Source organism: Chanodichthys erythropterus, chromosome 21 (assembly GCF_024489055.1).
Source record: "Chanodichthys erythropterus isolate Z2021 chromosome 21, ASM2448905v1, whole genome shotgun sequence".
NCBI lineage: Eukaryota > Metazoa > Chordata > Actinopteri > Cypriniformes > Xenocyprididae > Chanodichthys > Chanodichthys erythropterus.
The window spans coordinates 29,573,862-29,591,254 of record NC_090241.1 but is presented as its reverse complement, the minus strand read 5'-3'; the positions used below and the strand labels follow the sequence as shown (position 1 = coordinate 29,591,254).

Sequence of the window (17,393 nt, the reverse complement as noted above, 5' to 3'; positions counted from 1 at the left end):
TTTAATTTATTTCTATAAATATATAAAACACATTTAATTATCCACTCAATATGTTACTTTACTGATCTAGTTTTCACTTTAGATTGGTTAGCTGGCTCAAATGTAATTTGGAAATCCATTCAGTGGAGTGCAGACAAAGTGTCTCTAGACCTGACTCACTTCAGTCCTTCAATGAAGAATGTGTGTAAAGAGTAATGAGTCATAATAATCATGAATTAGCTACCTTTGTAGATCAAGAGATACTATAGCGGTAGAATCAAAATGCAAGATCAATGTATGCTGACAGTGGTCTAGGGTGTGTCTAACAGTCTGTTAATAACAGAGAAACACAGAAATGAAGCTCTTAATTGTGCAGTGTGGGAGATGACCTGGTGGACATGTTTAAAGCTTGTCTGTGTCGGTCAGGGTCATTTATCTACACTTACCTTAGTCTGACTGTACAGATTATGATTTCACAATATGCAAATTAATTGCAGGCATAATTATACACAGGAGTTACATAATATTTAGCTATAATTAAATCCAAGATAGTCAACAGAACTGCATTTTAACATTTTATATAATCTTTGTCAATTTAAAAAAAAAATAGACATAATATGTCATGTTTGATACAAACTTCTACAGACTCGATCTTAACTTTAGATTTTTTTTTTTTTAATGGCATTGCCTGTAACTGCCTTACCCATAATATGCAAATTTGTGCATGTTTAAAAGATGGTTCCTAATTTACATATTTCAAAGGTTTAAGTTACTATACAAATATATAGTTTTATGTGTACTTTAAAGGGTTAGTTCACCCAAAAATGAAAATTATGTCATTTATTACTTACCCTCATGCCGTTCCACACCCGTAAAACCTTCGTTAATCTTCGGAACACAAATTAAGATATTTTAGTTGAAATCCGATGGCTCCGTGAGGCCTCCATAGGGAGCAATGACATTCTCTCAAGATCCATAAAGGTACTAAAACATATTTAAATCGGTTCATGTGAGTACAGTGGTTCAATATTAATATTATAAAGCGACGAGAATATTTTTGGAGCGCCCAAAAAAACCAAAATAACGACTTATTTAGTGATGGCCAATTTCAAAACACTGCTTCACGAAGCATCGGAGCACAGATGAATCAGTGTATCGAATCATGATTCAGATCGCGCGTCAAACTGCAAACGGCTGAAATCACATGACTTTGGCGCTCCGAACAGCAGATTCGATACACTGATTCATCTGTGCTCCGATGCTTCCTGGAGCAGTGTTTTGAAATCGGCCATCACTAAATAAGTCGTTATTTAGTTTTTTTTTGGTGCTCCAAAAATATTCTTGTCGCTTTATAATATTAATATTGAACCACTGTACTCACATGAACCGATTTAAATATGTTTTTAGTACCTTTATGGATCTTGAGAAAGGAAATGTCATTGCTCCCTATGGAGGCCTCACGGAGCCATCGGATTTCAACTAAAATATCATAATTTGTGTTACGAAGATGAAGATCTTATGGGTGTGAAACGTCATGAGGGTAAGTAATAAATGACAGAATTTTCATTAAAAGTCTTATTTATTTAAAGGGATAGTTCACCCAAAAATGAAAATTCATTCAAAGTCATTTAGCCTACTCACCCTCAAGTTGTTCTAAACCTGTATGAATTTCTTCCTTCTGCTGAACACAAAAGAAGATATTTTGAAGAATATGGGAAAACAAACAGTTGACTTCCATGGTATTGTTTTCTTTTCCATACTATTGAAGTCAATAGGGCCCATCAACTGTTTGGTTACCGGCATTCTTCAAAATATCTTCTTTTGTGTTCAGCAGAAGAAAGACATTCATACAGTTATGGAACAACTTGTGGGTTAGGTTAGGTGAACTATCCCTTTAAGTAAAGGAAAGGATTAGTGCATAATATCATTCCACTCATGTCCAGCAGAGGGAGCCACAATCAAGTCCCTTTGGTGACGCTCTTTACGTCATGCAGTAAAGATGGCGACTTACTGAAGAGCATCATGCTTTATTGTTGATAACTTAATATTTTGTTCTTTTACCACATAAACTCACACCGGTATCGGAAAAATGTCAAGATTAATAGTCAAGAATCTCCCAAATGGGGTGAGTATTTCTAATGATATTAGAGTTGATGCAAGTTCGCTGTCAAAGATGCATGCGCCTACGAAAATGTAACGAAGTTTTAAGCACGTTTCTTCACTGTATTCACTAACAAAACGTCCCAACTATGTTTTTGTTTGAATTTAGTGTCATGGAGTTTTCATGGTACTGCCCAGAGGCTTTTGGAGCACTATTTGAATACTTTGATGTATATATTAACCCACGTGAAAAAATACTATAGTATTTACTATAGTAATAAAATATAGTAAATTTTAGTATGCTGTATATATTATAGTATTTACAACACTTTGTTAATGAATGCTACAGCGTACTGTAGTATTAACTATAGTGAACTGATCAGCTGTAATAAATACTGTAGTATACTTTAGTTTTTACTACAGTAAACTGTAGTGTATTCATTGTAGTATAATATACCCTATAGTTGTAGAAAACTTAAAAAAAATAATTTGTTTATATTACTATAGTTGTTATATTACCACAACAAATTAATTAAATTACTTTACTATAGTTCAAAAACACTATAATATTTACTATAGTATTTTTTCCATGTGGGAAAGTACCATGGTATTACATTTGATAGAATCAGTGTAACATGACATTGTAGAATAAATAGGCACTATCATCAGGCAATGATTTAAATACATTGAGGTCTTGATCTTTATGTATATGAAATACATGTGGTTTTGTAACAACTGTTGAAATTTGATTTATTCTGTGTCCCCAGATGAAGGAAGATCGCTTCCGTAAGATGTTTGCGGATTTTGGGACGCTTACAGATTGTACGTTGAAATTCACCAAAGATGGCAAATTCCGCAAATTTGGATTCGTAGGTTTCAAGACTGACGAGGATGCAAAGAAAGCTCTGAAACATTTCAACAAGACCTTTGTGGACACATCTAGAGTTACTGTAAGTGAGAAGATCATGGAGGAGTCCAAGAGATTTGGACTTTTTTAAATTGATAATAAGTTTATTTGAACATTGTATCTTATAATTCTTATCTTATTTATCATCTGCCTGAATAAGGTGGAATTCTGCACAGATTTTGGAGACCCAAACAAAGCCAGACCATGGAGCAAACACACACGCCAACCATCATCAAACAAAGTTACAGAAGAACCAAAATCACGTGAACAACTAGAAAAGGAGGAAAGTTCACTGGAAAATTCATTTTTGTCACTTTTTCAGTGTCTGCGCTGAGGAAAATGTGCTATTTATGACCCACTCACTTTATTGTTTGCAAACAATTGATTTTTCTTTTCCTTTTTTATTTGTCTATTTTCTCTAAACTGCTTTAGAACAATGCGTAATGTGAAAAGTGCAATACAAATGAATCAAACTGAATTTATGCTGTCACTCTATCTTTACAGAAGCAGAAGAAGCCTTTGAATGTTCTTCTTGGAGATGTAAGTTTGCTACTGCCGAAGTCTATCGCATTACACAAAGCATACATTCTATAAAATGTAATTTCTAACCCTTAGCTTGAAAAAGACAAGAGCTTCCAGGAGTTCCTGGCTGTGCACCAGAAGCGCTCACAGGTGCCCACATGGGCCAATGACACTGTGGAAGTGGCTTCTTTTGGAGCTGAAAAAGATAAGAAAGAGAAGAAGGAGAAGAAGCAGAAGAAAGCGGCTGTTAGTGATGATTACCTGAACTTTGACTCTGATGAATCAGAGCAACTGAGTGAAGATGAAGATGCTGCTGATGATGAGGACAAACAAGGTGAGAAGTCAACTTTGTGCTGAATATATATTTATACTTGTGTGTATGTGTATATAAAGCATTATAAAAGTTTGAAATGCACCTTATAATGCATTGTATGATCTCTTGTATAATTGCAACCACAGTTATAATACTTATCTTTATCATTATAATCTATTCATTGATCATCCCTTTAGAAAGTGTAATGCATTCAAACACATGACAAACAACCCATTTCAGATGTAACAAGGAATCTGCAAATATTATAATGCATTTTAACTTTGGTTACAATTATTCATGAAAAGAAAATGCGTTATTATGCATAACATTATGTACAACTTTATAATGCATAAAAGCTTTAAAGGGTTAGTTCACCCAAAATGAAAATTCTGTCATTAATTATTCACCTTTTGTCATTCAAAACCCATAAGACTTTTGTTCATCTTCAAAACAAAAATGAAGATCTTTTTGATGAAATCTTAAGAGCTTTCTGTCCCTCCATTGACAGCTACACTATTGAACTTAGACGCTTAAAAAATCATAAAGAGATTGTAAAACTAATCCATATGAATTGAGTGATTTAGTCCAAATTTTCTGATGAGATTCAATCGCTTATATTATAAACTGATTGAATTTAGGCTTTTATTCATGTATAAACATTCATCATCTCACACATCAGTTGCATAGCTCATAATTAATGACAGCATTTTTGGGCTAACTAACCCTTTAAGTAAAGCGTCACCAATCTTTTCTTCATGCATTTGTACTGGATTTGTGTAGGTGTTATTTTTTTTCTTCTTTTTTTTTTCTCCACATGCTCTCCAAATGTGTGTTCTCACTAGAAACAGATAAGAAAGCCTTGAAGAAAGATCTGTCTGATATGGACTATCTTCGCTCCAAAATTGTGGAGAAATCAGACATGGTGGATAAGAAAGAGATGGAAAAAGGTGGTCACAGTGCCAGTGCTGCCGATAAGGATGAGGATGAGGAGAAAGAAGAGGATGAGGAGAAAGAAGAGGATGAGGAGAAAGAAGAGGATGAGGAGAAAGAAGAGGCTGAGGAAGAGTCCCCGGTCCAGCACACAGACACTGCATATGAGGGCATTGATAAGACAAGCAGCAAGAACAACACAAAACCAGCAGCCCAGAACATGGTCAGTGTGATAAAACTATCATGTGGTTCAATATGGAATAGTTGGCTATTAGATGCTGATTTGTTTGTGCTGTTCAAACACCATTATAGATGGAGCCAAGAACAGAGTTCACAGTCAAGCTACGAGGTGCTCCATTCGGTGTCAAAGAGGTGAGATATTGATTATTGGTCGATATTGAATATGTAATTTGTTTATGTACAACAACTTTTGTCATTGTTACAGCGGATAACACCTAAAACTAATCATCCTAATGCATTTTTTTTTTTTTTTAAGATAAGTTTTATTTTCTTTCTTGAGTTTTACTAGGTCCCTCCTTTATATTTACAAGGATTTCTTTCTTTTTTTTCTAATTTAAACAGTTCCAAACTAGTTTAGTCCATCTTTCATACTGTATCGTATAAATTTATCATGCCTAAAATCTAATTTTCTTTCTTTCTTTAAAAAAACATTTATAATATCAACCATTTATCAGTTATTTGCAATCCTGGTACACTCCTACTTGTTTTTATAAAGCAAAAGACCCTGCTTTAATATCTAATTGAATTGTGTATTTTTTAAGTTTGTGGTTATTAATAAATTTAATTATTAATACAGAACGCTGTTGTCACATAAATAACACAAATCAAGATGGCCAGCTTTTAATTGAACTTTTTGGTCCTGACAGTCCAAATTTTTGCAGTAAGTTTTGTCTGATTTTTGTCCTCACTGTTTGATTTACCACTTCACCGTAGCAACAAGTCAGAGAATTTTTGATGCCTTTGGAACCTGTTGCCATTCGATTTGGAAAAAGCAGTGGCAGACGCAACTCGGGTAAGAGCTTCTGTTGTTTACTCTCTGTTGATGGTTTGAAGATGTCACTCTTTGAATGATGTTGAATTTCCTGTGATAAGGTTACGTGTTTGTGGACCTGCGATCGGAGGCAGAGGTCGAGAGTGCCCTGCGCCTGAACAGAGACTACATGGGTAAGCAATTATTCACTCTCTTTGACAAGTACACAACTGTGAAAAGATCCTTGGGTTGTGTGTTTTACTTGTGGGCAGTTTCTTACCTGTATATAAAGGATATAAAGTTTATGAGTTTTAGTGTGGCCGCATATAGACACATCCTTGTGGGTGAGTTTCGCCCTCACCTTGTGGTCTCTTGGAATTCCAAGGGGAATCAGATATACGTGTTTAGATATAGTTCAGATTTCCAGATATTAGATATGTATCTGATTTAAAACTACATTTGATAGTGGCTCAGAACAGATGTGTGGATTTTTGTGTTCATACACGTGCAATAAAACCTTATGTGTCAGATTAATATCTGACTGGTTCCAGGTCCTCAATGCATGTGTATTATCTTTGTAAACCCACAGGGGGGCGCTATATTGAAGTGTTCAGAGCCAACAACTTTAAAAATGATAGAAAGTCTGTGAAGGAAAGCAAGAAGGAAAGAAATTTTGTGAGTGAGCTGAAGGCCGACGAGGAAGAGGAAGACGTGGCGGAATCGGGAAGACTTTTCGTCAGGAACCTGCCTTACACATGCACTGAAGAAGATCTGAAAGAAGTCTTCATCAAGCATGGTGAGTGTAGGAGATCTGCCACATATCATTTCTCGATTTATGTTTAAAAACCACTTATTTTATTTGTGTCTCCATTAGGTCCTCTTTCTGAGACGCATTTCCCTATAGACAGTCTGACTAAGAAGCCCAAGGGCTTTGCCTTTGTGACGTACATGATACCAGAGAATGCAGTCTCAGCCTTGGCTGAACTGGATGGCCACGTATTCCAGGTACTGGGAACTTTCATCTCTTTTCTGTCTGTGTAGTTTTATTTGCTTTCTTACAACTGTTTGGACCCTCTAGGGGCGGGTTCTGCATGTCATGGCTTCAAGGCTGAAGAAGGAAAATCCCGATCAAGGGCCAAACGCTCCAGGCAGCTCCTCATATAAGAGAAAGAAAGATGCCAAAGACAAAGCAGCCAGCGGCAGGTCAGAATTCGATGATTCATCTGGAACTGTAAACCTCTACTAGATAATTTCCAGTTGTGTTCACTGTTTTTGTTGTGTTTTTTACACAGCTCTCATAACTGGAATACGCTGTTTTTGGGCACGAGTGCAGTGGCTGATGCTATTGCTCAGAAATACAACACAACCAAGAGCAAAGTGTTAGATCATGTGAGTATTTGGGAACTATAAATTATCTTTTTTTTTTTTTAAGGATTAACATAGGTAACACTGGATTTGTGTATGTATGCAGGAATCTAATGGCAGTCTGGCTGTGAGGATGGCCCTCGGAGAGACACAGATTGTACAAGAGACCAGACAGTTTCTCCTGGACAATGGAGTGTCCCTGGACTCATTCAGTCAGGTATAGTGTGTGCTTTACTTTACTCCCACCATGTATAGTTAATAAGCCATACACTACCATTCAAAAGTTTGGAGTCAGGAAGATTTCATTTTTTAAAGAAATGAATGCTTTTATTCAGCAAAGACTCCTTAGATCATAACTGACAGTAAAGATATTTATAATTTGTGATGCACCGATCATGATTTTTGTTTGTTAAAGCAAACTGATACTGTTTGCAGATACTGATACTGTTTCGTTATCGGTTGCCATTTTTTTTTTCTTTGTTCAAGCAAATTTATGTGTTTATTTGCTCTATAACACCCCAAACTGGCCTTAAACAAAAATATCTGTAGCCAATTGAAATTAGAGGCAACTACTGAATTTAATCATGATTCAAATTACGATGCTACACGCATGCATGAGCAGATGGTCTGATTTTAGCTTTGTGAAATTATGCTACATAAAACAGTCCTGCATAAAACAAAGATGGACTTATTGAAAATGCAAATTTACTCTCTGACAGAAGGTGGCGCTTATGGAACGGCAGCATTTGTTTTAGGTTTTAATACATAAAATATTTATATTAATAAGCTTAATATCACCTAATTACTGATGTTACTGATATATCATGCATTCATATTTAAAACACATTGCCATGACTAAGCCATCTATTGAAATAAGAATGTGAGAATGATTCATAATTAGGCCTGCTTGGACTCGGCAAAGAATTCCAATCATCCTAATTCTGATTCTGTGACAGAATTCCCCAGAAAGCTTAATGTGACACTGCTAATGACCAAATGCATATTTATATTTGTTTTTGCATAAACCATGGTTATGTTTATGCGTGTCTGTGATTTCCATCTATTTAGGCATCAGGTCAGCGCAGTAACTCTGTGTTGCTGGTGAAGAACTTGCCCTCAGGAGTGCAGGTTGGAGAGCTTGAGGCTCTGTTCTCACCCCATGGATCTCTGGGAAGAGTTCTGCTGCCCCCATCTGGCCTCACTGCTATAGTGGAGTTCCTGGAGCCCACAGAAGCCAAACGGGCCTTCATGAAACTTGCATACACCAAGGTCAGTGTGTGATGGGCATTTGAGCTACTGTTTTCACTGCAAAAAAATACTTTTTTAAAAATGTGATTTATAATATTTATATGTAATAATATTTCTAATCATTTGTGCCTTTGGTTAGTTTTGGTTAGTTCACCTTGAATTAATAACATAGTATGATGTCATTCTATGTCTCCAGTTCCAGCATGTTCCTTTGTATCTGGAGTGGGCTCCTGTAGCGGTCTTTACAACTCCCCCAACACCTAAACCAGGTAATCCTTTAATACTGAAATCAGTCTGTTTGTGATTTAAACCAGATATATGTATTCCTAAACACTCACATGTTCATAACCGAGACATTTATTGAAATGACAACATGAGAATGACTCATAATCAGGTCTGCACGGAATCTGCAGGGAATTCCAATCATCCAAATTCCAAATATGTGTCAGAATTCCATGGAAAGCTCTGTACATTTCAAGCATAGTTGAACACTGTCGAACAAGCCCTTCCCTTGGCATATTTGTAAATGTTTTGGCTAATGTGATGATATTTTAGCTAACGGTAGTAGTATTATTATTTTTTAAATACATTTTAGAAATATATTTATTAATTTAATAAGTTCATGTGTGAGAATAATTTGCCTGAAAATTAAAATTGTCATAATTTATTGTTAAAATTAAAACTTAAAATATGCAGTGACACTTTACAATAACATTTGTTCATCATTAATATTAGTTAATGCATTAGATATCATAAACTAACAATTATCAAATTGTTTACAGCATTTATTAATCTTTGTTCATATTAAATACATTTCTTCATATACTTAATGAATTTTTAACATTTGAAGTTAAATAAACTTTAAGAAGTATATTAAATTGTATGTTATTCACACTACCGTTCAGAAATTTGGGGTCGGTAAGATTTTCTAAAAATATATACAAAAATAAAAATAACTATTAAGATTAAATTAAAATAACTTTTCAATAATTGAAAATGTAATGTATTCCTGTGATGACAAAGCTGCATTTTCAGCATCATTACTCCAGTCTTCAGTGTCACATGATCCTTCAGAAATTATTCTTTTTTTTATTTTATTTTTTTAATTAATATTAAGAAACATTTCTTCTTATCAATGTTGAAAACAGTAAATTTTAATGGATTTTTTTTTTCAGGATTCTTTGATGTATAGAAAGTTTGTTTATAGCATTTATTTGATTATAGAAACTATTTGTGAAATTATAAATGTCTTGACTATTACTTTTACTTTTATTCAGCAAGGATGCATAAAATGTAGCAAAAGTTTTGAATGGTAGTTTTGAATGGTAGTTAATAATAAATTAACATTAACCTAGATTAACTTCATAAAATTGTTGTTGAATGTTGTTCATGATACCTAATGCATTAACTAATGTTAACAATTTGACCTTTATTGTAAAATGTTACAATTCTGAAGTATTTCCTTCTGGACGTCCAAATCAGTGTTTTGTCAGTCCTGTATCTAGAAACTACTTTAGTGCTGCGTTTTCAGTAGTTTTTCTCATTCTGTCTAAATGTCCATCTTTCTTTTGCTCCGCTCAGAGCCTCGAACCAAAGATGCATCTGCTGAGAACAATGACTCAGCTAAAAAGGAAGAGGAGGAAGAGGAGGAGGAGGAGGAAGAGCAGATTTTGCCTGGCTCAACTCTCTTCATCAAGAACCTCAACTTTAACACTTCAGAGGAAACATTACACCAGGTGAGCTCAAGGACACAAGCAGCACACTGTGTAGATATTGCGGTTTAGGGTTTTGTAGTGGAAACCCGAGAAGGTTTCTTGTTCTGGTCACAGGAGACTCATTTTAAATGCATGTTATTAGCAGGTGTAAGCGGCAACATGTGTTGCGGGATCGGATCACCCCAAACGGATGTTGTTAATAACAGATGTAAACACGGTCCGTGTCTCACCATATGGGTTTCATTGTGTTCTCTTGATAGACATTCTCTAAATGTGGTGTGGTGAAAAGCTGCACAATATCAAAGAAGAGAGATAAAACAGGTTTGTTTTCACAGACATGCATATTTACCATTGATATTCATCTGTATATTTGTTAGTTTTTTCTCTCTCTTTTTTTATCTTTTGTCATTTCTCCGTCTTATTTCCTCTCTGTGTGAATCTCACCTTGATCTCTTTGTCTCTCTCTCTCTCTCTCTCTCTCTCAGGTAAAATGTTATCAATGGGTTATGGCTTTGTGCAGTACAAAACTCCAAAGGCAGCACAGAAAGCCATGAGAAAGCTGCAGGTAAATGACCATCTGCTGCTCTTTCATTGCTGTATTTATGTAGTCTTATTATGCATAAATATTCATGTGATGAAATAAATTCAGGCTTTTTTCATTACTTCTTTTGCAGCACTGCACAGTTGATGAGCACCAGCTTGAGCTGAAAATATCAGAAAGAGAATTCAAGTAAGTCGAGGCATCTTTTGTGTCCTAAATCTTCATGTACTGTGTAAGTCAGGGTTTCGCGCTCTTAGGGGTCACCTAAGTGATTATGCATTTAGTTCATTCAATGAAGAGTTTATCAGTTTTTTTTTTTTTTTTGAATGATTCAAGAACCAGCTAATAAGAGTAATTTGCACATGAATCAGACATAACACTTGTCACACTTGACAATTCAGACTGCAAATTTACATTTTATAACCTAAAATATGAAAATATGATAACAAGAAAATAAAAAATAGATAAAATATAATTACTTTTGCTTTGGTGCTGATAGATGGAGGCCTAATTGATGGAGATAGAACTGATCAGTGCAGAAATACTGGTGTTGAAGCTGTACATTTAAAGCAAAATACTTCAGAACATTCACTTATGTCTGGTTTTGGGCTATTTTTTTTATTTATTTATTTATTTTTTTTAATGATATTTGTCCTTACATGTAATAGTAATTTTCTGCGAAGAATTGTTTTAGCATTATAATAAGCCAGAAATCTGAACTTTCACTTAAGACACATGGACCAAACAATTTGTTTTATTTACAAAAATGTATAAAATCTGTTTAATATTTTTTCTTTAAATACTGCACCAAAAATTAGTATTCTGAAAAGGTTGTGAAAGGATAAATGAACAATCTCTTATGTAAAAACCTCCTAGAGTTCATGAAATTGCTGAAAATGTATTTTTTTTAATTAAAGTAACATCTAAATTTCACGTTAATGTGAAATCACTAATGAATGTGATGGGAAACTTGGTAAAGTTTCATAGGATTAACTGATAGAATAGAATTTGCATATACCCTACACACCAGTATTTTTTAAATAGTTAATATAAATGGAAATGTCCAGTCAGTGTGCTTTTGTTGTTTGCCGTTTGATGTTAAATTAGTGTAATAATGGTAAACAAAAGATTATTTACAGTCTGTGTTTTAAGTTATTTTTTAGATTACTTATTGTAACACATCATTGCTTTTAATTTATTTTGTATGTGCTTTCTTAGATCTTTTGAACAATAATGTCAATGACAGGCATAATAAATGGCATTGATCACATGTACAAGTGAAAACCATTTTCCTTCTGTTGTTTGTGCAGGTCAGGTGTGGTGGACCCCAAGAGGAAAAAGCAAACCGCCAGGAAACAGACGACTTCTAAGATTCTGGTGCGAAACATCCCCTTCCAGGCCACGGTGAAAGAACTGCGAGAACTCTTCTGGTAAGCTTGGTTTCACATTTAACAGATACTCGTATTGCTTTTCATGTGTACGTTATAGTACAAAACAGGTCAAAATGTTGATTGTTACTGGTAAGTATTTTTCACTAACAAAAATGACTATAGTAGTATCATGGTTTTGGACTGTGTACCCTTGTAAATATTGTAAAATAGTCCTCTGTCATGTGAGATCTGATCCAAAGTGCAAGTATTGTTTCTTTTTTTCAGCACATTTGGAGAGCTGAAGACAGTCCGCCTGCCAAAGAAAGGGATCGGTGGAGCCCACCGTGGTTTTGGCTTCATTGACTTCCTCACTAAACAGGATGCCAAGGTTGGTGCATCTGTCTCTGTTTGTTTTTGTCTCTTGCTTTTCACAGTCAGACAGTCTCCTGTAAAACAACTAATCAACATTGATCCTGTTCAGTGTGTCCAGTACATCTTACACAAGCTTTGATCTTGTGCTGGTCTCTCACAGAAAGCGTTCACGGCGCTGTGCCACAGTACCCATCTGTACGGCAGGAGGCTGGTGTTGGAGTGGGCAGACGCAGAGGAGACTGTGGACGACCTGCGACGAAAAACCGCACTGCACTTTCATGGTAAAATTTCTGCTTTATACACAGAGTAACAGTTATTTAGCATAGACTGTTGCAAGCAGGTTTGATGAATAACATACAAATAGGCTACGTTCAAACTGTCCGTTTTTGGGAGAGACAACCGCATTTAATTACAAGTGTGAGTCTTGAAAGTCCCGTTCAAACAGCATCTTACAGCAGCATCTCGAATACTGTCTGTATGAATGTACAACGGGCGTCAAACCCGCATTCTCTTACCAGTAACCATAATGACAGTGACCAAAGTCATTTCAAGATGGCAAACTCTCTCAAAGCCTCTCATCATTTTTGATTCGACAAGAGTCCAATTGAGCCACGAGTTGATCCATCAAATCTTCCTTAACTGACAGCAGAGAGAGTGGAGCATTTGAGTCACTGATGTGACCTGCCTGCTGCAGTGGAGAACAGTGACTGGATCTAAAAACTTCAGATGACGCACAACTCACATCTGTTGCTGTAATTTACCGAAACCATGAGAATGCAGTTATTTAGGCATTTTATAACAAAACCCACAATGACAACTTCTTCATCAACCTATTCTTTTTTCTAAATATATTTTTTTTTATATTTATATTTTTCTAAGTATATAATGCACTCAATGTGCGATGACTTTTTAAAATTGCTTTCAAACAGTCCTGCGTGTATTTGTGTGTGTGCGCAATCTAGTTTCTAATTAGTCTCTACGCCCTCGCAAATTAATCTCATTATAACAAAGCGTAGACATGATGTAAGAGAGTCATTATGCAGTGTGTTCAGATTCATTGATTATAACAGTTTTCATGTGAGTAAGCTCAGTCGCACTATAAAGGGAGCGCTCGCTCTTTGCTATTCACAATTTGAAGAAAAGTTTTTTTTTTTTTTTGTCATGCTTCAAAGAGGACCAACAGATGGAACAAAATATTTTCTTGCAATTTTTGAATATTACAAATCATTTTTTTAAAAGCTAAATGCAGACTGGAATGAATAATTCACTGTTCTCTGGATGCAAGTCTCTATTCTTACTGCCATCACTGATGTAATTGGCCAGGTTTGCTCTGCGTTAGAGCTGTTTTGAACTGGCTGCTGAATGAATCTGTTTTTTGAATTAATCTGTTGAACAAATTATTCATTTACCTATTTATTAGTGTTAATTTTGACAGCAAATTTTGATTTAGTTTTAGTCATAGTCTTTTGACTAGAATGCCATTTAGTTTATCATATTTTAGTCATCAGAAATTGTTTTAGTCGACTAAATATTATAAGATTTTAGTCAACTAGATCATTTCAAAAACTCAGTAACAGTCTTTGGATTCTCAGTTGACGAAAAAATCCTCTCTATCACCTTTAACAAAAATCGGGTTTATATCCAAATAAATCAAATAAAGCATTGCGCATCTTCGAGAAACAGTGTTCCTTTGGACTAAAAACTTTCCAGAAGTTTAGCGGCTTAAAATGATGCCTTCTGAAGCACTGAAGAAAAAAAAAATTCCTGCTTCTTTCAGCCTTTTAAAGTATTATTTCCGCTACACACAGGCTATTGATTGTAAAGGCATACTTCAGACATTGAATATTATACTCGGCCTTTAAATGGTATATCGTACAATTTATGAAAATTAACTGATTAAGAAATAAATTTGACATTTCATTTACAGTGAACTTAGTATGGGCTTCTGGTGGTGCAAAAAAACACAAAATGTCTTTTTGTGTGGCTGAATGTTCGGCTCATGAACAGTAGTTCGCCCAAACTTTGCTGAAATCTAAACGCAGACAGTGAAAGGGAATTGCCGCTCGTTCCACGCGCTGTGAAGCGGGAGAGATCAGCCTTCTGCGAACGACTGTTGATGATGTCTCTCGATCAGGGGAGCTTACGCGAAATCCCTTTAAAGCTGTTAGCAATACTGTCATAGGGCGTATGTTCAGCGTAGGTCTGATGAATTAGTTAACATACCTGCATTAGTTGACATGAACTAACAACAATACTTGTACAGCATTTATTAATCTTAAAGGAATGTTTACACACAAATTCTGTCATTTACTCAAATTTTCCAAATTTGTATTAGTTTCTTTCTTTTGTTGACACCAAAGAAGATATTTTGAAGAGTATGGGTAACCAAACAGTTCATGGACCCTGACTTCAATACTATAGCAGTCAATGGGGACCATCAACTGTTTGGTTACCCATACTCTTCATATTCATATTTGGAGGTTTGGAACAACTTGAGGGTGAGTAAATGACAGAATTTTCATTTTTGGGTGAACTACCTCTAATGTTAATCTCAACATTTACCAATTCACTTTTTAAGATCAAAAGTTGTATCTGTTAACATTAGGTAATGCACTGCAAACATGAGCATTTTTATATTAACAAAGATTAATATATGCTGTAAGAATATATTGCTCATTGTTAATTCATGTTGGTTAATGCATTAACAAATGTGACCCTTGACCACAAAACCAGTCATAAGTCTAACGGGTATATTTGTAGCAATAGCCAACAATACACTGTATGGGTCAAAATGATCAATTTTTCTTTTATGCCAAAAATCATTAGGATATTGAGTAAAGATCATGTTTCATGAAGATATTTTGTACATTTCCTACCGCACATATATCAAATTTTTATTTCTGTGAGTGGATATGCATGGCTAAGGACTTTATTTGGACAACTTTAAAGGCGATTTTCTCAATATTTCGATTTTTTTTTTTTTTTTTTTTAGTTGTATCTTGGCCAAATATTGTCCTATTCTAACAAATAATACATCACTGGAAAGCTTATTCAGCTTTCAGATGGTGTATAAATCTCAATTGGTTATGTGGTCCAGGGTCACAAATGAGACCTTGTTGTAAATTACCAATATTATATATAACAATTTATTCAAAAATGTTGCCCCCTCAAAAAGCTTGATTGTTAGTTTTTCAGTACTTTTTCAAACAGTAGTTTGACTGCTTGAAACCTGCAGCTTGCCAAAGCACCTAATTTGAAGTAGTTTCTCCAACACTGGTTGCAATTCTAGTAATTTCCTTTCTTTAATTTAATTAAAACAAATCTGTGCACAAATCTGTTCTCTCATCTTCTCTGTCAGATGCTCCTAAGAAGCGGAAGAAGGCGGAGGTGTTAGAGGGAATCTTGGAGCAGATGGAGGTCGGGGATGAAGACGGGGAGTGAATAGCAGCCGTCAGTCACCTCCAGCATCAATAAGAGAGTAAATCATCCAGTGGAACTCCATTTATCTCTATTTTGACTCCGTCTTAAACAGCTGCTTCACGGTCTCTTCAGGAATTCTTCCTTTTGGCCCCAGATGCTCCCAATTAGCTTTTTATTATATGCTCATACATCATCCCTGTTATTGCTGTCAATGTATTAAACACAGCGTCTCCCCGCAGACCAACTCCGGCTGAAGGTGAACTCGACGACGTAGTTCTTTTGGAAAAGATGCCCAAAGGCCACGTTCGCTTTAGCTGTTTTTAATCGTCACGGAGGGCTGAGACATTTCAAACTCTGCTGTGACACTTGTGACATTGAAAAATCACGATAGTGATTGACCAAAATATCAGCAGCAGAAGATAAAAATGGACACAGTTTGCTTTTAACATGATTTTTTGACACATAATTTGTCTGTTCTTGACTAAGAATAATTACATAATAATGTAAAATCTAAGTACGTATATTTATGCATTGTTGTTCGACAGTCTTTTCCAGTCTGTGGCTCCCTAATTTGAACACTGGTCAATGATTGATTCAAGAAATGACAAGTGCTTTCATATTGTTGGGATCATACTGTTTATTGATGTAACAATAAATAATTTTCTGGAAATGTTCCTATCTTAGGGTGGTAATCACACTAGAAACCTCACTTTATAAAATGTACTATTCGTACAGTCGAGGTCAAAACAGTCTTGGTCTACACAGAAGATGCCTTACACACCATGTAATGGACATTCTAGTGTACTGCATCACAATTCCAGGTGAACTGCATGACATTGTTCATGCTGCTTCAAACTAACCTGTAATGTAATATGGTGACAGTCTTCTTCATTTGTTTACTGTTTTATTAAAGAGTTTGTTTGTTTACCCAAAAATGAATTTTGTCACCATTTACATTTATCCCCACCGCATTCCAGGCCAAACCCATATGACTAATAAAGGCTGGAATACACAACAGTTTTTACAGTACTAAACATCGTCACATACTTGCCGCCTATGCAAACTGAGCATCATTAAAGACTACAGTAAACGACTGAGGATCAGACACACACTACCAGTGGCTGTTGCATAAACTGCAGTCTTCTATATTGGTCATCTATATTTGTTTCGCTAGGACTGGTCATAACTCTTATTTCAGTGTTACATTAAGAAGTAGTTTTGAATCCCAAACGTAAGACTGATTACACTTCGATTTACAGCCAGTTTGTCAGAATAGCAAGTCTTTATGCTACGAGCCCGACTTTCAAATTGTTCTGAACGTGAGGAAAAAGCGCCTTGTTCTTGGGAGACACGTGACGATTAAAAACAATTTCTAAAATTGGCTCATAATATCAAACATGTTCGATATCCTCTGGTTGGATGGAATCATATTCTGAGGATTAAAAAAAAAAAAATGCCGTCTGTGCCCGACGTCAACTCCAGCTTACCAAAATCTGTAGACTAGCTCTGATTTGTGGGACTAGCGTCGACTCTTCTAGACCAGTGGTTCCCAAACTGGGGTACGTGAGGTGACAAAAGGGGGTACGCGAACAAATGCTGAGTTCATTTAATTCTACCTTA

At 35.4% G+C, this 17,393-nt stretch overlaps 1 protein-coding gene across 3 annotated transcripts; it reads left to right on the top strand.

Moving 5' to 3' along the window:
• Positions 1-1,957: 1,957 nt before the first annotated feature.
• rbm19 (RNA binding motif protein 19) lies at positions 1,958-16,698 on the top strand. Of its 3 annotated transcripts, XM_067374710.1 has the most exons (25): positions 1,958-2,104; positions 2,847-3,029; positions 3,147-3,269; positions 3,491-3,526; positions 3,602-3,842; positions 4,664-4,974; positions 5,064-5,123; positions 5,706-5,784; positions 5,865-5,936; positions 6,332-6,538; positions 6,617-6,747; positions 6,821-6,945; positions 7,035-7,131; positions 7,214-7,324; positions 8,176-8,376; positions 8,552-8,624; positions 9,937-10,091; positions 10,331-10,391; positions 10,556-10,635; positions 10,745-10,800; positions 11,922-12,041; positions 12,267-12,369; positions 12,514-12,634; positions 15,712-15,831; positions 16,013-16,698. In XM_067374710.1, the coding sequence occupies exons 1-24, from the start codon at positions 2,069-2,071 to the stop codon at positions 15,792-15,794; spliced, it is 2,865 nt and encodes a 954-aa protein (XP_067230811.1). In that variant the 5' UTR covers positions 1,958-2,068; the 3' UTR covers positions 15,795-15,831; positions 16,013-16,698. The 3 variants fall into 3 exon arrangements, with proteins under 3 accessions (XP_067230811.1, XP_067230812.1, XP_067230810.1); XM_067374711.1 differs by having other exon boundaries at positions 4,670-4,974; positions 15,712-16,698; XM_067374709.1 differs by having other exon boundaries at positions 15,712-16,698.
• Positions 16,699-17,393: the final 695 nt, after the last annotated feature.